The sequence below is a fragment of the Armigeres subalbatus genome, chromosome 2 (assembly GCF_024139115.2).
Source record: "Armigeres subalbatus isolate Guangzhou_Male chromosome 2, GZ_Asu_2, whole genome shotgun sequence".
Taxonomy (NCBI): domain Eukaryota; kingdom Metazoa; phylum Arthropoda; class Insecta; order Diptera; family Culicidae; genus Armigeres; species Armigeres subalbatus.
Window position 1 is genome coordinate 222,487,505 of NC_085140.1, and position 25,964 is coordinate 222,513,468.

General features: G+C 41.9%; 1 protein-coding gene across 5 annotated transcripts in view; it reads left to right on the forward strand.

The window, feature by feature from the left end:
* Positions 1-25,964, forward strand: part of LOC134211728 (transmembrane ascorbate-dependent reductase CYB561) — an 82,321-nt gene that overhangs the window by 50,131 nt on the left and 6,226 nt on the right. For all 5 annotated transcript variants that reach the window (XM_062688893.1, XM_062688896.1, XM_062688894.1 and 2 more), the window contains 3 exons: positions 4,308-4,528; positions 4,596-4,818; positions 4,870-5,019. In XM_062688893.1, the coding sequence (XP_062544877.1) occupies positions 4,308-4,528; positions 4,596-4,818; positions 4,870-5,019 (594 nt within the window). The remainder of the gene's footprint in view (positions 1-4,307; positions 4,529-4,595; positions 4,819-4,869; positions 5,020-25,964) is intronic.

Here is a 25,964-nt window from a genome sequence, read left to right on the forward strand (position 1 = left end):
ACCCCTTTCCGTCCTCGGGCTCGGAACCCGCCCGGTTGACCGACGCCGCGAAAGCGACGATACCATGTTGTTCTTCGCGCGGCCACTTGTTCGATAAAATGATCGAGTTCGACCACAGAGCATGACCACCGGTATGACCCATGAAGCCGACTCCGATCCCTTGGACCACCTCTTATTTGCGCCTGAACTAGCCATCCTTGAGTCCACGCGCCACCTTCTGTGTAGCTCCGAGACGATTTGGGCGATAGCCGATAAAACGGCGTTCCAGCCAACTTCATCTTTACACATCCTCCGAACTAGGTTGTCCGGGGTAGTGTCCAGACCACATGTGGCAAGCATGTGGTCACGCATTGCGCGAAAACGTGAGCACACGAACAACACGTGTTGCGCCGTTTCCTCTAAACCTGCGCACACCAAACACTCGGGCGAGGCCGAGCAAGCCAGCTGCGTTACCTGCACTTTGATTTTGCAGCACGCTTAAACGCCGGGCACATCGAACCCCCCATGGGGTGCTTGCTGTTCACAGCTTTGCTGGAACAAAACAAACAATTGGGAGGGTTCGTGCAGCATTGTGCCTTATGTCCCTCCAATCCGCAGCGTCGGCAGAGATTGCTTCTGTCAGGGCCTTTGCAGTCGCATTGCTTGTGCCCCGGTTCCAGGCACTTGAAGCAAACTTCGGGTTGCTCGTATATGCGCACAGGGTATACCGACCATCCCACCTTGACGCTCCCTAACTTGACTACCTTGGAGGCGTCCGCTGCAGATAGCCGAACCAATGCTACCTGCGTCCCTGCCGGACCTTACCGTAGCCGAACGGCTGCGGTGGGCGTCTCCACTTCACACTGTCGCCGCAGTGCCGTGACGAGCTCTTCGACTTCAGTGATCTCGTCCAGGTCTTTAACCCTTAGATTCACCTCCGTCGTGAGTGCCCTCACCTTGACCGTCTCGCCTAGGACCTCCTCCGCCAACTTCTTGTGGGCGGTGCCCTTTTGCGGGGCGCTTCAGCTCGAGTATCATCTCGCCCATCCGGGTACGTCTTATTCGACGTACGTCGGCGCCGAGTTCACCGAGCTTGACGTCACTCCTCATCGCCTTCAAAACATCCGAGTACTTAGCCTCGTCCGCCGTGATGACTAGGGCATCGCCCTGGAGCGATTGGCGCCTACCCTAGACTTCTTGCTACCCTCATTCGCCTGGGCCTTCTTTTCGGCCCTTGACGTCTTCGGTTTCCTCTTGTTATTGACCAGGGTCCAGGAGGCGTCATCCCCCTCTATTTCCCTGGTCTGGTGCGGCTGCGAACTTTCAGCCTGCCGTAACCCCTTACCACCGTCTTTCCTGAGTGGACGAACCTTTCCAGGTCCTTCCTCCCCCGGTTTTGGAGGTACCTGACCGGGGTTCAGCTTCCCAGCCCCACTACCCTTGTTCGGGGTAGTAACCCTCCGCGTTTTGGAGCGGCCCCCAGGGAGCTCATCCCCTGGTGACTGTCTCCCCCGTTTTTGTGTCTGCTCCGTTGGAGCAGTCACCCCCGACGTACCCGCAAATACTTGAGCCTCAGTCTGGGTAGACTTTGGCACCACCGTCTTCGCTGGCACGCCTTCGGTCGATTCGAGTCCCGAGTCCGCGAATCCTTGGGCCACAGTCTGGATAGACCTCGACTCCACCGATTTCACGGGTTTACACTTGGCCGTCCCGACCGCCCTCTCCAGCTTGGCGTCCAGCATCGACTTTCGAAGCTTCTGCAAGCTCCTCTTGAGGTCCTTGCTGATATTATGCTTCGATGACGCAAAGTCGATGATGGCGTCCAGCTGTTCCGTCGCCACCTCGAAGGCCGAAAGCCCATCGCGTTTGCGGTTCATCGCCTCCACAAGCCATGGGCCGTCAATAACCCCTACCGGCGTTTTTCTAGCCGAGAGGAAGGTTGAGTGACCCACGCTGGCGCTGCGCACTGAGCTGCCGACTATTGCGGAGACCTGAACAACCCACCTCTTGCGAAGGGGTTGTCGCCTACACTACTACCACTAATTGAAGAATTGACTTGGTTTTCCATTTTGGTCCCACGAGTTGCTTGGGAAAAGAGGTCCACCACGCCAGAGCGGTAGCCAGCATGACGCGGTAAGGGACAATTACTGTGGAGGGTGCCCAGGTACCCCACAGGCTCCGTTAAAGGCCTAGCTTATTATTTCACCCCCCTGGCCATGCATCCCCTCGGCACGGGTCGCTTGACGCCTTGGGATTAGGGGTTAGGGACGATGGTCCCGGTCTAACTCGCAGTGGCCATGGGGAGGGGTCGTCAAGCCCTTGGACAAAGTCCCTGCTGCCCCTTCCAAATTATATGGAAACTATTAAAATGTAATTCAAACCTGATTAAAAGGAGTTATGTTTGTTTTTTAATGTCAAGCACATAAGGATTTGTAACCTTTTTATTATGGGATTGATAAAATACTAATGAAGGGCTATGAAACGTCTTTGGCTAAGGCACTTTTTGAAATCAATTTTTTCACGACTTTTCAAAAAAGCTTTAAAAAGCTCTGTAATATTTGTATATGACTACTTACGGGCAATGCATTTGCGACTTCCTGGACTATCAAATAACACAAAGTTTGCATAAATTGCCTTAGGGGCATATTATACCGTCTTACCCTACTTGAGTAACGATTAAAGTTAATATGGGAGTTAATCAATTGGAAAAATGAGAGGGTAAGGGATAACTAGTATTTTTATAAAACGAACGCATGGGTCAATTTTATTTACTGAATTATTGGCAGTGGCTGATTTTCTACCCGCCGCTGTCACATCCAGGCGCTATAGTATATGCGTAAAATAGTCAGCATGAGTTAACCGTCAGAAGTTTGTATGGCGAAAGACATCTAACGCGGCTTTTCTCAACAGTAATAACTTTTTACGAAACACTATTCGGTACCAGTCATGTAGGAAGGTGTCCGCTACTACGCCTACCAAATATTTTTTTTCGATTAAGGAGCTTATTTTCGAGATTTTAAACATTAGATGCCTTTCGCCATACTGATTTCCAAAAGTTAACTCCTAGTGTGCCGCTGTAAGCACGCTCAAAGCAGGCGATTCATTGATAAAAAATTTCAAAAATTAAAGAGCGGATTTTTTCCCAAAAGTGTAAGGGTCTATTCACAAAAATTGCCGTTCAAAAATTGTCAAAAATCTCAATCATATTGATAACATTCACATTTCAAAAAAGTTGTGATATTCTGTTGCCGGAAAATTTAAGAGGCTAAACGCCTTTTAGCTGGCAGCTCCTAGGGAACAAAGCACCACGCTTCGGCGAATCAGCATTCTGGTATGGATAGTCCGTGGAGACGCAAGTTTATTGTAGATTAGTGCAACTAGGGCGTTTTGCCTCGCCAAAATGTTAGATGTTTCTTCAAAATGTGCAAATTTTCCAAATTTTAGTTTAGCTGGACTGTTCTGGCGAGAAATATTTGCTTGGTATTTTTCAGCATAACTGTCCCGCTATGTGCTTCCATAAAACAATATAATCTGTAGAAATCGTTAATATTCATCGTGAGACAAAAATGCCTCGAAATTTAGCAACAATGAATTATTGGCAGTGGCTGATTTTCTACTCGCCGCAGCCACATCCAGGCGCTATAGTATATGTACAAAATAGTCAGCAAGAGTTAACCGCCCGAAATTTGTATGGCGAAAGACATCTAACGCTGGTTTTCTCAAAATTAGGAACTTTTCATGAAAAACTATTTGGTACCGGTTATGAGGAATGGTGTCCGCTACTACGCCTACCAAATATTTTTTCGATTAAAGTGCTTAATTTTGAGAAATCGAACCTTAGATGCCTTTCGCCATACTGATTTCAGAAAGTTAACTCCTAGTGTGCCGCTGTAATTACGCTCAAAGCAGGCGATTCATTATTAGAACGAAACTGGATGTCTTTTAGGATTCCCAAAAAAAATACATCAAAATAGCCTGCACTGATAAAAAGTAAAAAACTACAAAGGCTAGCATGGGAAAATTATGCGTAGTATGGTAGTGAAGAAAAAAGGTTGATACATCGTCCCGATTAAGACATATTAGCAATGAATTCAATCAGTGATTTAAAAAACCTTAAAATATATTTTTATTCGCGTTATGCGTAACATTTAGTAGTACCCACCTCCCCCAACTTTTAGTGTAACAAAGTATAACGCAAGTTGGATCTTTTTCCTCCCCCCTAAAGCGTTACGTAATTTGTGAACAGACCCTAAAACAAATTTGCCTTCAAGTGACTAATTCAATTGAACTATTAACTATTTTCTTCTTTTTTTCATTCTTATTTACAGACGTTACGATGATGACGATGATCGGGTATGGGATTGTGGAGCATGGTTCGAGTATATTCTGGTTGTCGTAGTGTCCTCGATACTCCTAATTGCCGCATCTGTACTGACCATTTTCTGGGTGATATACTATCGAAAAGGTTTTAATATGGATGACCCAAAGTTGCAATTCAATCTACATCCAGTTCTGATGGTTGGCGGTTACATCACACTTTCCGGATTTTGTAAGCCCCCATGTGATGATCGAAACTTATCTCTTTGTAAGCTAATATTTCATCACTCTAATTGCAGCTATTTTACTGTACCGTATCTGCCGTTGCTGTTCACATTTGATTGTTAAGCTGTGCCACACATTTTTCCATGCGTGCTCCATCCCTTGCATCGTTATCGGTTTCCTTGCCGTATGGGACTCTCACAACCAAACCCAAACTCCTAACTTTTATTCTTTGCATTCATGGCTGGGTTGTATCACTATGGGATTGTTCGCTCTCCAGTTCATTCTGGGTTTCTTCAGGTAACACAGTAGCATAATTTACTTGTTTCATAATAAAAATGTCGATTTCAGCTTCCTTATTCTACTTTGCTGTGAAAACGCTACATACAAGTTTCGATCGACGATGGTTCCAATTCACGCAAGCTTTGGAGTAGCCACATTTATGCTGGCGGTAGCGACTGCAGTTACTGGTTTGACTCAAAAGGCATACTTTGAATTAGGGTAAGTATTAAAATTAGTCCTTATTGAGAAGCAACGGATGTTAGTTTTTCTTAAATATTCTTCTTATTGGCATTATGTCCTCCACTGAGACCGCCTTGCAACTTGATGTTCATTAAGCACTCCACAGTTGTTAACTGTAAGGTTTCTAAGCCAAGGTACCAAAATTTCCAATCAAAAAATTTCCTAGATATTGCCGGAAATCGAACCCAGCCCCCTTCATCATGGTCTTGGTTTGTAGCCACGCATATTACCGCAATGCTAAGGAAGGCCCCAACAATCTTACAATCTATATGTATCTATTCATAACTAATTCTCTGAAACTTTGGATAAGGGAGCATCCCCAAATAACGTAGCATTTAGGGAATTTTGTAAATCACCCAGGCCCTTGCGGAATGTTGTCACGTGAACTGAAACAGTGGTGAATTTATCTGAAACCATTATTAATTTAACTGAAAATTCATAGTAGTTTTAAAAACAGAGCGTCTACGAAATAGTAATTTTTACCGTGGATTTTTTTTCTTTGTAGAGTTTCTTTCTAGCCTTTCTCGTATACTATGCCGTATTCTAGCCTAGCCTTTCTATATGATCGGCTATATGATCGCTCCAAAAACAAACTTTTTATAGAAGGCCCGGAGACCCATAGTGTTATATACCGTTCGACTCAGTTCAACGAATTGAGGTGATGTCTGTGTGTGTGTGTGTGTTTTTTTTTCTTCCTGAGCAATGGAGGGGGAATCTGCTCAACAGACATCCTGGGTTGTCCAGGAAGTGCGGGGTTAGGGACCACCTCCAACAGCAAACGAGGGAGGCAGGACTACATCCCCGACCCGCTAAACCGTTTGCATTGCCGCCAAGCCCGTCGTCCCTTCGATACAGCCAGAAAGTAATGCTTCAAAGGGGGGCCACACGCACAGCTGAAAGTATGCTCTTTTCGGTAGAAATACACTCTTTTGCGGGAGAATGGGACTACCCAAAAAAGGAGTAAAATTTGATGCATAAAAAGGATAAGTTTTACACACTTTTCCTGTTTTTATGCATAAATGTTAATCATTTGTGAATTAAAGATAGTCATAATTGTGCATAATATTTATTCCTTTTTGTGTGTAGTCCCATTCTCCCACGAAATAGCGTACTTTGAAGTCATAATTGAATACTTTAAAGTCAAAAGAGCATACTTCAAAGTCTTTTGTGTGTAAACTTTTTTAGTAGTGCAGTGCACAATGCACCCTCGAGGTTAGTCCTTGCAGCATCGAACATCGTGACTCGCTTTTTTAGAAGAACACCATGGTATCGTGCCAGCGCATTGCCGGCTTTCCAGGTGGCCTTGGTGGGAAGGGTCGACTTTGCGCCTGCTTCCCTCTGCACGACTGGTATCAAAAATGATGATGCCGCGTGCACCCCAAATTGACCTCTCTACGATAGGGTCTATTCGCCAACACACAGAGGGACTTGCCGATGCGGTGCCTACGCCTGCCCCAGCCTTAACGAGGACCCCTTTCCGTCCTCGGGCTTGGCACCCGCCCGGTTGACCGACGCCGCGAAAGCGACGATACCATGTTGTTCTTCGCGCGGCCACTTGTTCGATAAAAGCATCGAGTTCGACCACAGAGCATGACCACCGGTATGACCCATGAAGCCGACTCCGATCTTTTGGACCACCTCTTATTTGCGCCTGAACTAGCCATCCTTGAGTCCACGCACCACCTTCTGTGTAGCTCCGAGACGATTTGGGTGGTTGCCGATAAAACGGCGTTCCAGCCAACTTCATCTTTACACATCCTCCGAACTAGGTTGTCCGGAGTAGTGTCCAGACCACATGTGGCAAGCATGTTGTAGGAAATAGTATAATAATACTGCGAATATAATAAAATCAATACATTTGAACAATAGGATAATATTTAGAAGAATAGTTTACTAATTAAATAACAATTATTAATATCATTTGAATTGAATTAAATCATACATAGCGTTATTTGTTGAATTTGTTAGACAAATTATTAGAGTGCCATCGAATCATTGAATTGTGGTGAAATACGCGAGAGAGAAAAGAGAGAGTAATGTTATTGAGCGTAAAACGACGAATGCCTGCTTCGACAGCTCAGTTTTGTGACGTTAGTTGTTGTGGACGGATGTGCGTGTAAAAAAATAGAAAAGAATTCGAAAAAAGATAAATAAAAAAATGAATGACAAAGTGAATTATTCAATTATGTTCAATTATTTAAAAAAAGAATCCCGACAATGGCATAGTCGGTAACGGTAGTGCTCCCAAAAATGCGCGACAGCTAGTAAGTGAAGAAAAAGAGTGTTTGTGAAAGTGGTTTTCATGGCCGATGCCGTTTCAAATGGCGGATTGGATCTTGTTGGATCATGCACGTAAGTTGCTTCATTTTTCGTTTTACTGTGCTTTATAAAGAAATGTGAGTAGCGTTTATGGTATGTTCATCATTGGTTCAATTTGCTAGCCCCTTTGCGGGCGCGTGTTGTTTTGTATACAAGTGCTATACAGGGCTGGTTATGGTTTTTGTCTATTGTGACTACATCAAAGGGCTATATCAGACCACTATAATTATTTATTGATTTAATACTGTTGTGATACATATCAATGGCCTTTAATGGCAACAAAGTAAATTGTTTTCCTATTTTGTATTCAGCCACTTGTTGGCGCTAGTGTCTATGGAAATGGCGCTACCATTTGGAAAACGTTGTATGCAAGAGACTTTCCGTTGAATTCAGCCACTTGGTGTGTCCATGAAAACACAATTTGGATGAAATATCTTGAATTATATGAAATTCAGAGGGTTGACCTGAGTTGACATCTATAACAACGTTGTTCAGAAGGTCAAAAACGTAGTGTTGGAGTTTAGATTATTTTGAATTCATCCCCGTCAGGATACACCATTTGGGTAATATATTTCTAAATTTAAGAGATTTTAAAAATGACAAACAAAACAAGTTTCTCAAATGTCGAACACGTTGGGTTAAAAAAAATCAGTTAAGAATTCGGCCACTTGTGGAGAAAGTGTACATGAAAACAACATTTGTGTAAGATATCTTGAGGCATGAGATTTTAAAAGCTGTGAAAGTCGAAACATTTGAACCGGATGTTATTTCAGTTTTAAAAATATACTGATGCAAGAATGATGTTCTAGAGCCTGGTATAAGTTTTACCCATGACGGCATAAACAAGATCAGCTGTTGCCATGTGTATAGAGTTAGAAAGTGTAAACTGAAATAAACTGAGAATATTGAGGATTAAAACGTTTTCCTGATTGAGAAAAATTGTTGTATTTTGAAACGTTCATAAGAATTGATGATATGAAAAAATCCAATCTCCGAGTGGGTTGGTGCGTCTCTGAAAGGACGTTTGATTCGGGTGAATCTCATGGAAGAAAGTCCAATCTCCGAGTGGGTTGGTGCGTCTCTGAGAGGACGTTTGATCCGGTGGATCCTATAGCAGCAAATTCATTCCCTGAGCTCTTAGCACCAAACAAATTAGATATGAAATTATGTATGGAATAGGAAAGGTAACCATTACTGTATGCGAAATGCTGGATAGAGTTAGAAAGTGTAAACTGAGATGAACTGAGAATATTGTTGGAATGTTTCTGGTTTTGATGCAAGAATGATTTTCTAGAGCCTGGTAAGTTCTACCCATGACTGCATGAACAAGATCAGCTGTTGCCATGTGTATAGAGTTAGAAAGTGTAAACTGAGATGAACTGAGAATATTGTTGGAATGTTTCTGGTTTTGATGCAAGATTGATTTTCTAGAGCCTGGTAAGTTCTACCCATGACTGCATGAACAAGATCAGCTGTTGCCATGTGATAGAGTTAGAAAGTGTAAACTGAGATGAACTGAGAATATTGTTGGAATGTTTCTGGTTTTGATGCAAGAATAATTTTCTAGAGCCTGGTAAGTTCTACCCATGACTGCATGAACAAGATCAGCTGTTGCCACGTGTATAGCGTTAGAAAGTGTAAACTGAGATGAACTGAGAATATTGTTGGAATGTTTCTGGTTTTGATGCAAGATTGATTTTCTAGAGCCTGGTAAGTTCTACCCATGACTGCATGAACAAGATCAGCTGTTGCCACGTGTATAGCGTTAGAAAGTGTAAACTGAGATGAACTGAGAATATTGTTGGAATGTTTCTGGTTTTGATGCATGAATGATTTTCTAGAGCCTGGTAAGTTCTACCCATGACTGCATGAAAAAGATCAGCTGTTGCCATGTGTATAGAGCTAGAAAGTGTAAACTGAGATGAACTGAGAATATTGTTGGAATGTTTCTGGTTTTGATGCAAGATTGATTTTCTAGAGCCTGGTAAGTTCTACCCATGACTGCATGAACAAGATCAGCTGTGGCCACGTGTATAGCGTTAGAAAGTGTAAACTGAGATGAACTGAGAATATTGTTGGAATGTTTCTGGTTTTGATGCAAGAATAATTTTCTAGAGCCTGGTAAGTTCTACCCATGACTGCATGAAAAAGATCAGCTGTTGCCATGTGTATAGAGCTAGAAAGTGTAAACTGAGATGAACTGAGAATATTGTTGGAATGTTTCTGGTTTTGATGCAAGATTGATTTTCTAGAGCCTGGTAAGTTCTACCCATGACTGCATGAACAAGATCAGCTGTGGCCACGTGTATAGCGTTAGAAAGTGTAAACTGAGATGAACTGAGAATATTGTTGGAATGTTTCTGGTTTTGATGCAAGAATAATTTTCTAGAGCCTGGTAAGTTCTACCCATGACTGCATGAACAAGATCAGCTGTTGCCATGTGTATAGAGCTAGAAAGTGTAAACTGAGATGAACTGAGAATATTGTTGGAATGTTTCTGGTTTTGATGCAAGATTGATTTTCTAGAGCCTGGTAAGTTCTACCCATGACTGCATGAACAAGATCAGCTGTGGCCACGTGTATAGCGTTAGAAAGTGTAAACTGAGATGAACTGAGAATATTGTTGGAATGTTTCTGGTTTTGATGCAAGATTGATTTTCTAGAGCCTGGTAAGTTCTACCCATGACTGCATGAACAAGATCAGCTGTTGCCATGTGTATAGAGTTAGAAAGTGTAAACTCAAATAAACTGAGAATATTGAGGATTAAAACGTTTTCCTGATTGAGAAAAATTGTTGTATTTTGAAACGTTCATAAGAATTAATGATATGAAAAAATCCAATCTCCGAGTGGGTTGGTGCGTCTCTGAAAGGACGTTTGATCCGGGTGGATCTCATGGAAGAAAGTCCAATCTCCGAGTGGGTTGGTGCGTCTCTGAGAGGACGTTTGATCCGGTGGATCCTATAGCAGCAAATTTAATCTCTAAGCTCTTAGCACCAAACAAATAAGATATGAAATTATGTATGGAATAGGAAAGGTAACCATTAGTGTATGCGAAATGCTGGATAGAGTTAGAAAGTGTAAACTGAGATGAACTGAGAATATTGTTGGAATGTTTCTGGTTTTGATGCAAGATTGATTTTCTAGAGCCTGGTAAGTTCTACCCATGACTGCATGAACAAGATCAGCTGTTGCCACGTGTATAGCGTTAGAAAGTGTAAACTGAGATGAACTGAGAATATTGTTGGAATGTTTCTGGTTTTGATGCAAGAATGATTTTCTAGAGTCTGGTAAGTTCTACCCATGACTGCATGAACAAGATCACTGTTGCCATGTGTATAGAGTTAGAAAGTGTAAACTGAGATGAACTGAGAATATTGTTGGAATGTTTCTGGTTTTGATGCAAGATTGATTTTCTAGAGCCTGGTAAGTTCTACCCATGACTGCATGAACAAGATCAGCTGTTGCAACGTGTATAGCGTTAGAAAGTGTAAACTGAGATGAACTGAGAATATTGTTGGAATGTTTCTGGTTTTGATGCAAGATTGATTTTCTAGAGCCTGGTAAGTTCTACCCATGACTGCATGAACAAGATCAGCTTTTGCCACGTGTATAACGTTAGAAAGTGTAAACTGAGATGAACTGAGAATATTGTTGAAATGTTTCTGGTTTTGATGCAAGAATGATTTTCTAGAGCCTGGTAAGTTCTACCCATGACTGCATGAACAAGATCACTGTTGCCATGTGTATAGAGTTAGAAAGTGTAAACTGAGATGAACTGAGAATATTGTTGGAATGTTTCTGGTTTTGATGCAAGATTGATTTTCTAGAACCTGGTAAGTTCTACCCATGACTGCATGAACAAGATCAGCTGTTGCCATGTGTATAGAGCTAGAAAGTGTAAACTGAGATGAACTGAGAATATTGTTGGAATGTTTCTGGTTTTGATGCAAGAATGATTTTCTAGAGCCTGGTAAGTTCTACCCATGACTGCATGAACAAGATCAGCTGTTGCCATGTGTATAGAGCTAGAAAGTGTAAACTGAGATGAACTGAGAATATTGTTGGAATGTTTCTGGTCTTGATGCAAGAATAATTTTCTAGAGCCTGGTAAGTTCTACCCATGACTGCATGAACAAGATCAGCTGTTGCCATGTGTATAGAGCTAGAAAGTGTAAACTGAGATGAACTGAGAATATTGTTGAAATGTTTCTGGTTTTGATGCAAGATTGATTTTCTAGAGCCTGGTAAGTTCTACCCATGACTGCATGAACAAGATCAGCTGTTGCCATGTGATAGAGTTAGAAAGTGTAAACTGAGATGAACTGAGAATATTGTTGGAATGTTTCTGGTTTTGATGCAAGAATGATTTTCTAGAGCCTGGTAAGTTCTACCCATGACTGCATGAACAAGATCAGCTGTTGCCATGTGTATAGAGCTAGAAAGTGTAAACTGAGATGAACTGAGAATGTTGTTGGAATGTTTCTGGTTTTGATGCAAGAATGATTTTCTAGAGCCTGGTAAGTTCTACCCATGACTGCATGGACAAGATCAGCTGTTGCCATGTGTATAGAGTTAGAAAGTGTAAACTGAAATAAACTGAGAATATTGAGGATTAAAACGTTTTCCTGATTGAGAAAAATTGTTGTATTTTGAAACGTTCATAAGAATTAATGATATGAAAAAATCCAATCTCCGAGTGGGTTGGTGCGTCTCTGAAAGGACGTTTGATCCGGGTGGATCTCATGGAAGAAAGTCCAATCTCCGAGTGGGTTGGTGCGTCTCTGAAAGGACGTTTGATTCGGGTGAATCTCATGGAAGAAAGTCCAATCTCCGAGTGGGTTGGTGCGTCTCTGAGAGGACGTTTGATCCGGTGGATCCTATAGCAGCAAATTTATTCTCTAAGCTCTTAGCACCAAACAAATTAGATATGAAATTATGCATGGAATAGGAAAGGTAACCATTACTGTATGCGAAATGCTGGATAGAGTTAGAAAGTGTAAACTGAGATGAACTGAGAATATTGTTGGAATGTTTCTGGTTTTGATGCAAGATTTTCTAGAGCCTGGTAAGTTCTACCCATGACTGCATGAACAAGATCAGCTGTTGCCATGTGTATAGAGTTAGAAAGTGTAAACTGAGATGAACTGAGAATATTGTTGAAATGTTTCTGATTTTGATGCAAGATTGATTTTCTAGAGCCTGGTAAGTTCTACCCATGACTGCATGAATAAGATCAGATGTTGCCATGTGTATAGAGTTAGAAAGTGTAAACTGAGATGAACTGAGAATATTGTTGAAATGTTTCTGGTTTTGATGCAAGATCGATTTTCTAGAGCCTGGTAAGTTCTACCCATGACTGCATGAACAAGATCAGCTGTTGCCATGTGTATAGAGTTAGAAAGTGTAAACTGAGATGAACTGAGAATATTGTTGAAATGTTTCTGATTTTGATGCAAGATTGATTTTCTAGAGCCTGGTAAGTTCTACCCATGACTGCATGAACAAGATCAGTTGTTGCCATGTGTATAGAGTTAGAAAGTGTAAACTGAGATGAACTGAGAATATTGTTGAAATGTTTCTGATTTTGATGCAAGATTGATTTTCTAGAGCCTGGTAAGTTCTACCCATGACTGCATGAACAAGATCAGCTGTTGCCATGTGTATAGAGTTAGAAAGTGTAAACTGAGATGAACTGAGAATATTGTTGAAATATTTCTGGTTTTGATGCAAGAATGATTTTCTAGAGCCTGGTAAGTTCTACCCATGACTGCATGAACAAGATCAGCTGCTGCCATGTGTATAGAGTTAGAAAGTGTAAACTGACATAAACTGAGAATATTGAGGATTAAAACGTTTTCCTGATTGAGAAAAATTGTTGTATTTTCAAACGTTCATAAGAATTGATGATATGAAAAAATCCAATCTCCGAGCGGGTTGGCGCGTCTCTGAAATGACGTTTGATCCGGGTGAATCTCATGGAAGAAAGTCCAATCTCCGAGTGTGTTGGTGCGTCTCTGAGAGGACGTTTGATCCGGTGGATTCTATAGCAGCAAATTCATTCCCTGAGCTCTTAGCACCAAACAAATTAGATATGAGATTATGTATGGAATAGGAAAGGTAACCATTACTGTATGCGAAATGCTGGATAGAGTTAGAAAGTGTAAACTGAGATGAACTGAGAATATTGTTGAAATGTTTCTGATTTTGATGCAAGATTGATTTTCTAGAGCCTGGTAAGTTCTACCCATGACTGCATGAACAAGATCAGCTGTTGCCATGTGTATAGAGTTAGAAAGTGTAAACTGAGATGAACTGAGAATATTGTTGAAATGTTTCTGATTTTGATGCAAAATTGATTTTCTAGAGCCTGGTAAGTTCTACCCATGACTGCATGAACAAGATCAGTTGTTGCCATGTGTATAGAGTTAGAAAGTGTAAACTGAGATGAACTGATAATATTGTTGGAATGTTTCTGATTTTGATGCAAGATTGATTTTCTAGAGCCTGGTAAGCTCTACCCATGACTGCATGAACAAGATCAGTTGTTGCCATGTGTATAGAGTTAGAAAGTGTAAACTGAGATGACCTGAGAATATTGTTGGAATGTTTCTGGTTTTGATGCAAGATTGATTTTCTAGAGCCTGGTAAGTTCTACTCATGACTGCATGAACAAGATCAGCTGTTGCCATGTGTATAGAGTTAGAAAGTGTAAACTGAGATGAAATGAGAATATTGTTGAAATATTTCTGGTTTTGATGCAAGAATGATTTTCTAGAGCCTGGTAAGTTCTACCCATGACTGCATGAACAAGATCAGCTGTTGCCATGTGTATAGAGTTAGAAAGTGTAAACTGAGATGAGATGAGAATATTGTTGAAATATTTCTGGTTTTGATGCAAGAATGATTTTCTAGAGCCTGGTAAGTTCTACCCATGACTGCATGAACAAGATCAGTTGTTGCCATGTGTATAGAGTTAGAAAGTGTAAACTGGGATGAACTGAGAATATTGTTGAAATATTTCTGGTTTTGATGCAAGAATGATTTTCTAGAGCCTGGTAAGTTCTACCCATGACTGCATGAACAAGATCAGCTGTTGCCATGTGTATAGAGTTAGAAAGTGTAAACTGAGATGAGATGAGAATATTGTTGAAATATTTCTGGTTTTGATGCAAGAATGATTTTCTAGAGCCTGGTAAGTTCTACCCATGACTGCATGAACAAGATCAGCTGTTGCCATGTGTATAGAGTTAGAAAGTGTAAACTGAGATGAACTGAGAATATTGTTGAAATGTTTCTGGTTTTGATGCAAGAATGATTTTCTAGAGCCTGGTAAGTTCTACCCATGACTGCATGAACAAGATCAGCTGTTGCCATGTGTATAGAGTTAGAAAGTGTAAACTGAGATGAACTGAGAATATTGTTGAAATGTTTCTGATTTTGATGCAAGATTGATTTTCTAGAGCCTGGTAAGTTCTACCCATGACTGCATGAACAAGATCAGCTGTTGCCATGTGTATAGAGTTAGAAAGTGTAAACTGAGATGAACTGAGAATATTGTTGGAATGTTTCTGGTTTTGATGCAAGAATGATTTTCTAGAGCCTGGTAAGTTCTACCCATGACTGCATGAACAAGATCAGCTGTTGCCATGTGTATAGAGTTAGAAAGTGTAAACTGAGATGAACTGAGAATATTGTTGAAATGTTTCTGATTTTGATGCAAGATTGATTTTCTAGAGCCTGGTAAGTTCTACCCATGACTGCATGAACAAGATCAGCTGTTGCCATGTGTATAGAGTTAGAAAGTGTAAACTGAAATAAACTGAGAATATTGAGGATTGAAACGTTTTCCTGATTGAGAAAAATTGTTGTATTTTGAAACGTTCATAAGAATTGATGATATGAAAAAATCCAATCTCCGAGTGGGTTGGTGCGTCTCTGAAAGGACGTTTGATTCGGGTGAATCTCATGGAAGAAAGTCCAATCTCCGAGTGGGTTGGTGCGTCTCTGAGAGGACGTTTGATCCGGTGGATCCTATAGCAGCAAATTCATTCCCTGAGCTCTTAGCACCAAACAAATTAGATATGAAATTATGCATGGAATAGGAAAGGTAACCATTACTGTATGCGAAATGCTGGATAGAGTTAGAAAGTGTAAACTGAGATGAACTGAGAATATTGTTGGAATGTTTCTGGTTTTGATGCAAGATTTTCTAGAGCCTGGTAAGTTCTACCCATGACTGCATGAACAAGATCAGCTGTTGCCATGTGTATAGAGTTAGAAAGTGTAAACTGAGATGAACTGAGAATATTGTTGGAATGTTTCTGGTTTTGATGCAAGAATGATTTTCTAGAGCCTGGTAAGTTCTACCCATGACTGCATGAACAAGATCAGCTGTTGCCACGTGTATAGCGTTAGAAAGTGTAAACTGAGATGAACTGAGAATATTGTTGGAATGTTTCTGATTTTGATGCAAGATTGATTTTCTAGAGCCTGGTAAGTTCTACCCATGACTGCATGAACAAGATCAGTTGTTGCCATGTGTATAGAGTTAGAAAGTGTAAACTGAGATGAACTGAGAATATTGTTGAAATGTTTCTGGTTTGGATGCAAGAATGATTTTCTAGAGCCTGGTAAGTTCTACCCATGACTGCATGAACAAGATCAGCTGTTGCCATGTGTATAGAGTTAGAAAGTGTAAACTGAGATGACCTGAGAATATTGTTGGAATGTTTCTGGTTTTGATGCAAGAATGATTTTCTAGAGCCTGGTAAGTTCTACCCATGACTGCATGAACAAGATCAGCTGTTGCCATGTGTATAGAGTTAGAAAGTGTAAACTGAGATGAACTGAGAATATTGTTGAAATGTTTCTGATTTTGATGCAAGATTGATTTTCTAGAGCCTGGTAAGTTCTACCCATGACTGCATGAACAAGATCAGCTGTTGCCATGTGTATAGAGTTAGAAAGTGTAAACTGAGATGAACTGAGAATATTGTTGAAATATTTCTGGTTTTGATGCAAGAATGATTTTCTAGAGCCTGGTAAGTTCTACCCATGACTGCATGAACAAGATCAGCTGTTGCCATGTGTATAGAGTTAGAAAGTGTAAACTGAGATGAACTGAGAATATTGTTGAAATATTTCTGGTTTTGATGCAAGAATGATTTTCTAGAGCCTGGTAAGTTCTACCCATGACTGCATGAACAAGATCAGCTGTTGCCATGTGTATAGAGTTAGAAAGTGTAAACTGAGATGAACTGAGAATATTGTTGAAATGTTTCTGATTTTGATGCAAGATTGATTTTCTAGAGCCTGGTAAGTTCTACCCATGACTGCATGAACAAGATCAGCTGTTGCCATGTGTATAGAGTTAGAAAGTGTAAACTGAGATGAACTGAGAATATTGTTGAAATGTTTCTGATTTTGATGCAAGATTGATTTTCTAGAGCCTGGTAAGTTCTACCCATGACTGCATGAACAAGATCAGCTGTTGCCATGTGTATAGAGTTAGAAAGTGTAAACTGAAATAAACTGAGAATATTGAGGATTAAAACGTTTTCCTGATTGAGAAAAATTGTTGTATTTTGAAACGTTCATAAGAATTGATGATATGAAAAAATCCAATCTCCGAGTGGGTTGGTGCGTCTCTGAAAGGACGTTTGATTCGGGTGAATCTCATGGAAGAAAGTCCAATCTCCGAGTGGGTTGGTGCGTCTCTGAGAGGACGTTTGATCCGGTGGATTCTATAGCAGCAAATTCATTCCCTGAGCTCTTAGCACCAAACAAATTAGATATGAAATTATGTATAGAACAGGAAAGGTAACCATTACTGTATGCGAAATGCTGGATAGAGTTAGAAAGTGTAAACTGAGATGAACTGAGAATATTGTTGGAATGTTTCTGGTTTTGATGCAAGATTTTCTAGAGCCTGGTAAGTTCTACCCATGACTGCATGAACAAGATCAGCTGTTGCCATGTGTATAGAGTTAGAAAGTGTAAACTGAGATGACCTGAGAATATTGTTGGAATGTTTCTGGTTTTGATGCAAGAATGATTTTCTAGAGCCTGGTAAGTTCTACCCATGACTGCATGAACAAGATCAGCTGTTGCCATGTGTATAGAGTTAGAAAGTGTAAACTGAGATGAACTGAGAATATTGTTGGAATGTTTCTGGTTTTGATGCAAGATTGATTTTCTAGAGCCTGGTAAGTTCTACCCATGACTGCATGAACAAGATCAGCTGTTGCCACGTGTATAGCGTTAGAAAGTGTAAACTGAGATGAACTGAGAATATTGTTGGAATGTTTCTGGTTTTGATGCAAGAATGATTTTCTAGAGCCTGGTAAGTTCTACCCATGACTGCATGAACAAGATCAGCTGTTGCCATGTGTATAGAGTTAGAAAGTGTAAACTGAGATGAACTGAGAATATTGTTGAAATGTTTCAGATTTTGATGCTAGATTGATTTTCTAGAGCCTGGTAAGCTCTACCCATGACTGCATAGACAAGATCAGCTGTTGCCATGTGTATAGAGTTAGAAAGTGTAAACTGAAATAAACTGAGAATATTGAGGATTAAAACGTTTTCCTGATTGAGAAAAAATGTTGTATTTTGAAACGTTCATAAGAATTGATGATATGAAAAAATCGAATCTCCGAGTGGGTTGGTGCGTCTCTGAAAGGACGTTTGATTCGGGTGAATCTCATGGAAGAAAGTCCAATCTCCGAGTGGATTGGTGCGTCTCTGAGAGGACGTTTGATCCGGTGGATCCTATAGCAGCAAATTCATTCCCTGAGCTCTTAGCACCAAACAAATTAGATATGAAATTATGTATGGAATAGGAAAGGTAACCATTGCTGTATGCGAAATGCTGGATAGAGTTAGAAAGTGTAAACTGAGAATATTGTTGGAATGTTTCTGGTTTTGATGCAAGAATGATTTTCTAGAGCCTGGTAAGTTCTACCCATGACTGCATGAACAAGATCAGTTGTTGTTTTTTTTAAGAGATAGAAGATGTAATAAATAGTAATAATTTCTGAAAATGTTTGGATATTCAAGCTTAATTGATGATCTGAGCCTAGAATACTCAAACAATGAAAATATGTATTTGAATTCGAGGTTTAATGTATTATAATATTGGGTTTCAAATGATTTTAAATCCTGGTATTGGTAAGTATCGTTTCATATAATTAGTTTTTTATCATGGTCATAACTATATATTTCTTTCCAGGATAAGTCTACTTCTACAGTCGTATCTGGCGTGTCGATAAAACCAATTTATTCATTTTTTTCATTGAATATTTATTTTTGTAGTTTCTTCAATTTTTAATAATTCAGAGTAGAGGTAGAGGAGGATGTAGGAAATAGTATAATAATACTGCGAATATAATAAAATCAATACATTTGAACAATAGGATAATATTTAGAAGAATAGTTTACTAATTAAATAACAATTATTAATATCATTTGAATTGAATTAAATCATACATAGCGTTATTTGTTGAATTTGTTAGACAAATTATTAGAGTGCCATCGAATCATTGAATTGTGGTGAAATACGCGAGAGAGAAAAGAGAGAGTAATGTTATTGAGCGTAAAACGACGAATGCCTGCTTCGACAGCTCAGTTTTGTGACGTTAGTTGTTGTGGACGGATGTGCGTGTAAAAAAATAGAAAAGAATTCGAAAAAAGATAAATAAAAAAATGAATGACAAAGTGAATTATTCAATTATGTTCAATTATTTAAAAAAAGAATCCCGACACATGTGATCACACATTGCGCGAAAACGTGGGCACACGAACAACACGTGTTCCGCCGTTTCCTCTGAACCTGCGCACACCAAACACTCGGGCGAGGCCGAGCAAGCCAGCTGCGTCGGGCACATCGAACCCCCCTTGCTGTTCACAGCTTTGCTGGAACAAATCAAACAATTGGGAGGGTTCGTGCAGCATTGTGCCTTATGTCCCTCCAATCCACAACGTCGGCAGAGATTGCTTCTGTCAGGGCCTTTGCAGTCGCATTGCTTGTGCCCCGATACCAGGCACTTGAAGCAAACTTCGGGTTACTCGTATATGCCCACAGGGCACACCGACCATCCCACCTTGACGCTCCCTAACTTGACTATCTTGGAGGCGTCCGCTGCAGATAGCCGAACCAATGCTACCTGCGTCCCTGCCGGACAATTCCGTAGCCGAACGGCTGCGGTGGGCTTCTCCACTTCACACTGTCGCCGCAGTGCCGTGACGAGCTCTTCGACTTCGGTGATCTCGTCCAGGTCTTTAACCCTTAGATTCACCTCCGTCGTGAGTGCCCTCACCTTGACCGTCTCGCCTTGGACTTCCTCCCAAGCCCATCGCGTTTGCGGTTCATCGCCTCCACAAGCCATGGGCTGTCTATAACCTCTACCGGCGTAGCCGAGGAGAAGGTTAAATGACCCACGCTGGCGCTGCGCACCGAGCTGCCGACTATTGCCTCTGGCCTCCTAGGCGGAGACCGGAACAACCCACCTCTTGCGAAGGGGTTGTCGCCTACACTACTACCACTAATTGAAGAATTGACTTGGTTTTCCATTTTTGTCCCACGAGTTGCTCGGGAAAAGAGGTCCACCACGCCAGAGCCCAGCATGACGCGGTGAGGGACAATTACTGTGGAGGGTGCCCAGGTACCCCACAGGCTCCGTTAAAGGCCTAGCTCATTATTTCACCCCCTTGGCCATGCATCCCCTCGGCACGGGTCGCTTAACGCCTTGGGATTAGGGGTTAGGGACGATGGTCCCCTTGGTCGCACCCACTCACTCTAGCTGATGTCAGAAGGACAACAGTGCCCAGGCTGCACTACCAGCTAAGTACAAAACCCTTAGCTGGCGGTCGATTGTTATCGGAAGACCCGTGGAAGCGTGAGATTGGAACTTGTGAGGACCAGAACTGTGTAGGTCGCTCCTTCCCAGATGTCAACTCACCATTTCGCAGCCCGAATGTGTGTGTGTGTGTGTGTATATGTCTGTGCGCACCAACCCAAAAAACTGTGGCACAAGTGTCATTTATTTTTCAGGGACTTATCCTTAACCGATTTGCTTGCGATTTGCGACAAGTTCCCACTCGGAAAGGAGTACTAGACATCTACCGTGATATCTCTGAGACAAAAAAATGAGTCTCCTAGATATTTTTGTTCGATGTCTAGAAACTGTCACACTTCAAATCCGCCTCAAATGCAACAACCGTTTCTACCTCGATGAATAAATTATCAAACCGGTTAGAACCGATTGGATTTGACAGGTCTAGTCTCGTAGATGTTACCGCGATATCTCCTAGACTCGAGTACCACGAATCTGCTAGATATCTTCTAGATGTGAATACCCCCATTCCTTCCTCTTTTTCTTTTTTATTCTGTTAGCTTTTCTTCCATTTTTTTACATTTTGGATAAGATATTCTTTTTAATTATAGGAGTAAAACAAAATGTTTCTATTTTATTATTTAAAAACAACAATTTACATAATGAATCCATGTGCACAATGAAGAATAGAACTTATAGCAAAAGTATTCCGTTTGAAAGCGTTTTGGGATTGGGTTTGCAATTCTCTAGGGATTCTACTCTGAATCACCTGGGAATACTGAATGGAATCCCAGAAGAATGGAATCTCGAAAGGATGCCGATTGGAATCTTAAAAAGATTCCGAATGAAATCGCAAAGGAATCCGAATGAAATCCAAAAGGAGTCCCGGGAAGATTCCGAATGCAATTCCGAACTCAAAAAACCCTTAAAAAGACTAAATAAAATCAACAACAAAGTATACAGGTACGAGCGAGCGCCGTTGATTTCAGTCTTATGTGAAATTTGGTGAATCAGCCTGTTATAGTAGACATCACCACCAGCATGTTAAAACAGATTGCATCCACTCGCGCGCCGACGCTCTTACTCCAGACCACGATAAGTAATTCCTTTAAGCCGCCTATGGATATATTTACGCTGGGCTTGTTTTTAATTCTTGAAACTGAAATTAGAAGGAAGAATACTGTGCGGTGCACAACGTCACAAATGGGAACGGGAAACGGACTCTTCCTTCCGGGGGTGCAGTCAAAATGTTGCTACTGGCCAACACTCAACAGGCCAGAGAACAACATGTAATCCATGTGCAAGGCGAACCGATATCCACAAAAGATTACCGGAAGGGTCTTATAGTGGATCGGCTCGCTGGGACACAATGTTGTCTCTTGTTGAGGCTCCAGCAGCGGGATCTTGACTGAGGAAAGCAACAGATTGTCCGTGTGCAGTCGAAACGGTGTCCACATTAGATTACCACTGGTGGGGTCTAATGTGGATCGTATCGAAGGGACAATTCTTGACTGTTGCTTCCTCCTTGGCTTCCTTCGACGATGCTCCGATGAGCGGCAGAACGGGTGGACTGTATGGCAGTGGATCAGCAGCAGCGATCGGCTCTCCGGCAGCAGCGCAGTGGAATCTGGATCGGGAGGTGCTTCTGGTAGAAAAAACTCCGGGTTTCGCTTTTCCTCTAGGTATTTATTCCGTAGCGACAAAATACAAATCAAAATTCACTGCGCAGCAGCGGCTTTTTTATACATGGTTTGCTTGTTTGTGTGTGTGTCAATTGACACCTAATAAGCTCCACCCATTACGATGGCAACGCCAACAAAAGAAAACCTAACCTGGTGGATGAAGCTTGCATTGGACATGACATACAGGGAAGAGGCAAGACGGTGTTTACAGTTATTTTTCATTTTGGGAATAGGGGGAAAAGGGCTATAGCAATGTATGGCTATTGGATTTTACAAATTATTAGGGGGTAATGGTTTCAAATCACGTATGGGAAAATTTACAAAAACAATACAAAAAAATAAACAAAAATTACACGTTCGGAACCGAACATTCTCCCCCCGGGCTGATATGTGGATCTGCAGGTGCGAGAGCTTTATCGTTTTCATCAATTGGAAGAGGTGCTAGTCTAGAGACTGAGCGACGGTATACCCCGGTAGATGTTTTTACGTCTACCACCCTTATCACCGAATCATTGCCAGGATACACCTTCAAAATCTTACCCAATTTCCAAGACTGAGGGGGAAGATTGTCTTCCTTTATTAGGACAATAAGTCCGGGAACTACATTTGGAGATCCTTTAACCCATTTTGAGCGAGCTTGTAATGTGTTCAGGTACTCATTTGACCAACGTTTCCAAAACTTTTCACGGAGAGACTGGAGATACTTCCAACGGGTCAAATGATTTACAGGAGTTCCTTCAAGAGTAGGTTCTGGAACAGCGACCAATTCTCTGCCGATTAGAAAATGTCCAGGGGTTAAGGCAGACGGTTCATGGGGATCCAAAGAGTTGGCGAAAAGAGGACGTGAATTTAGCACTGCTTCAATTTGGGTGAGCACAGTGTAAAAACTCTTCGTACGTAAGACAGGCGTTGGACAGAACCTTTTTAAATGGGTTTTTGTGCTCTTCACCCCAGCCTCCCACAAACCCCCAAAATTTGGCGAACGAGGTGGGATGAATTTCCAGACAATTTCACGGGCACAGCAAAAGTCGTTGATTTTTCCTTTGGCTTGATCATCACGGAACATCAAATATAAGTCGTGGAGCTCTGACTTTGCTCCAGCAAAGTTTGTGCCATGGTCGGAATGGATTTCGTCTACTAGACCACGACGGCTAACGAATCTTTGTAGAGCTGCTACAAAGGCCGCGGATGACAGGTCGGATACTAATTCTAAATGTATGGCCTTGGTCACGAAACATATAAAAATGCAAATATAGGCCTTTACTCGTACGAACTTCCGAAAACCTACCCTTATGAATACTGGTCCGGCAAAATCCACGCCGGTTCGGGAAAACGGTGCAGCTGGAACTACACGTGCTTCGGGTAGACGTCCCATTACGGGCTGCAGACAACGACAACGGTTGGATCGGAAACAGGTAACGCACTTTCTCAACACCTTGCGAATGGTTGATTTGGCGTTAATCAACCAAAATTTTTGACGCATGAGCGACATTAGTCCGGATGGTCCTAGGTGGAGATTTTCCAAATGCATATCACGTATAAGCATTTCAGAAACATGGCTTTTGTTCGGTAACAAGATTTGGTGTCGAGCATCATACGGCAAGCGAGAGTTTTCTAGTCTTCCTCCTACTCTCAGCAAGCCATCTACCAATACAGGATCTAGTGCTGCTAAACGACGGCTGGGCTTTCCCAAGGAAATTAAGTCAAATTCATCGGACAATTCAAGGCGTTGACACAATCCAACAATAGCAATCAGCGATTTGCGCAATTCAGATACTGTCAAATGGTTATGACATACTCGATCTGCGCGATTGAGTCTGCAGTTGTTCGCAAAACGTAAAACATAACCAACAACTCTCTGTAGTTTTCGGAATGAACCAAAGGTTTCGAGAAAAGGAACGTCTTGTAGAACAACTGGAACACAGGTAGTCGGTAACATCGGAATCATGTTCGGTACTTCTGACTCTGGTAACGAGTCTGGAACGGCGACATCATATTGGTATAGGTTCAAAAGGGTGGTCCGTTCCACCACAGACTATTCATCGCAAGACTCTGAGGCAACTGCCCTCTAGATACCACATCTGCCGGGTTGTCTTCGGAACGGACATACGACCAAACGCAATCATTGGTGGATGAATTGATCTCCGTCACACGATTGCGGACAAAACATCGAGTTGGCTGGCGGGCTTTTGTAACCAAGCGAGTACAATTTGGCTGTCAGACCACAAACAGATACGCTGAATGTCAATCTTCAACGATAATACACACTTGGGAACCAATCTGGACAACAATAAGGCGGCACACAACTCCATTTTGGGAATTGTCAATGGCTTAAGTGGGGCAATCCTTGACTTGCTGCAGAGTAGCGAAACTTTAACATCAGTGCTAGAAACAACTCTCACGTAAATAACTGCTCCATAAGCACGACTGGAAGCGTCGGCAAAACCATGTATTTCGATACATTCAGCGTCCACCAATCCAACGAAGCGAGGAATTTTTATCATTTCAACGTACTTCAAGGATTGTCTAAACGTAAGCCAAGACTGCAGAATATCACCTTCCAAGCGGTCGTCCCATCCTACTTCATCCTTCCATAAACGTTGCATGATCTCCTTCGCTAGGACGATCACGGGAGCAACCATTCCTAACGGATCAAACAACCGAGCGATTTCAGAGAGTACGATACGTTTGGTTGGCGGTGTCAAAAGTTGGAATGGCAATCCACAATGAAAGCGGAAGGAATCGGCATCAGGATCCCATAGTAGGCCTAGAGTTTTTATGACTTTGTTCACATCAGAATTTTCAAATTCCAAATACTTCTCCCGGTCTTCCTCAGCGACGGTGTCCAGAATGGTTGCATCGCTTGCACACCATTTATGAACCGGGAAACCTCCTGACATCATCAAATTCGTCAAGTCAGAACGAAGCTGAATAGCTTGGTCGATGGTATCTGCTCCTGTTACCACGTCATCTACGTAGACGTCTTCTTCTACGATCCTTGACGCTATTGGGAAACGCTGGGATTCATCTCGGGCAAGTTGTACCAATGTTCGAGTAGCCAAATACGGGGCGCTGGCAGTCCCGTAGGTCACGGTTGTCAATTCGAGGATCTGGAGTGGGTCATTGGGATTATCCCTCCAAAAAATTCTCTGTAGACTGGAATGCTTCTCATCAACACGAATTCGTCTATACATTTTGGAAATGTCGGCTGTTATTGCGAAGCGATGTTTACGGAATCGAAGAATTATGGAAAACAGGTCATCCTGAACAGTGGGACCGATCATTAGGACATTATTTAGAGATGGTCCTGTTGTTCAAAGCGAGGCGTCAAAAACAACTCTTAAACGGGTGGTGGAACTGCTTGGTTTTAGGACTGCGTGATGGGGCAAGTAGTGAACCAACTTTCCAGGGGGGACGTCAAAATCGGAAACTTGCTTACAATGGGACAAATCCTTGTACTCATTAATGAAGTCAGTGTACGCATTCTTCAACTCAGCATTTTTGGATAATCGTTGCTCTAGCATGTGAAATCGTTTCAAAGCTAACGTTCGGTTGGTTCCAAGCTCGCTTACTGATTCCTTCAACGGTAGTTGGACAGTGTAGGTTCCATCCAGGTTACGAATGGTAGTGGAATTGAAGATTTGCTCACAATCCTGCTCCTCCTTGGACACGGCATCGACAGACTCAACAGCCTCAACAGACCAAAACTTCTCCATACATTCTGATAATGGCCGTAGACTGGCTGTATAGCAATGCTGATTATCATCCACATCGTCAGCACCACCAGCAACAACCCACCCCAATCTGGTTTCCTTAAGAATGGGTAGCCTGTTGCCTAGCATCAACTGTCCGGGCAGCATCAAATGGAAGAACAGTTTAACTCCAATCAATAATTGGATTTCACCTGGGATATGGAAGGTAGGATCGGCAAGCAACAAACCAGAGGGAATTTTCCATGATCGAGGATCCAATTTTTGACCAGGGAGGGTACCTGTCACCACATCGGTGACCAAACACTCGATTTGAGCTTGGTAGTTCATACAACGGGAACGGAATGTAAGTGTTGTTTTCTTATCAAGTACCGATCT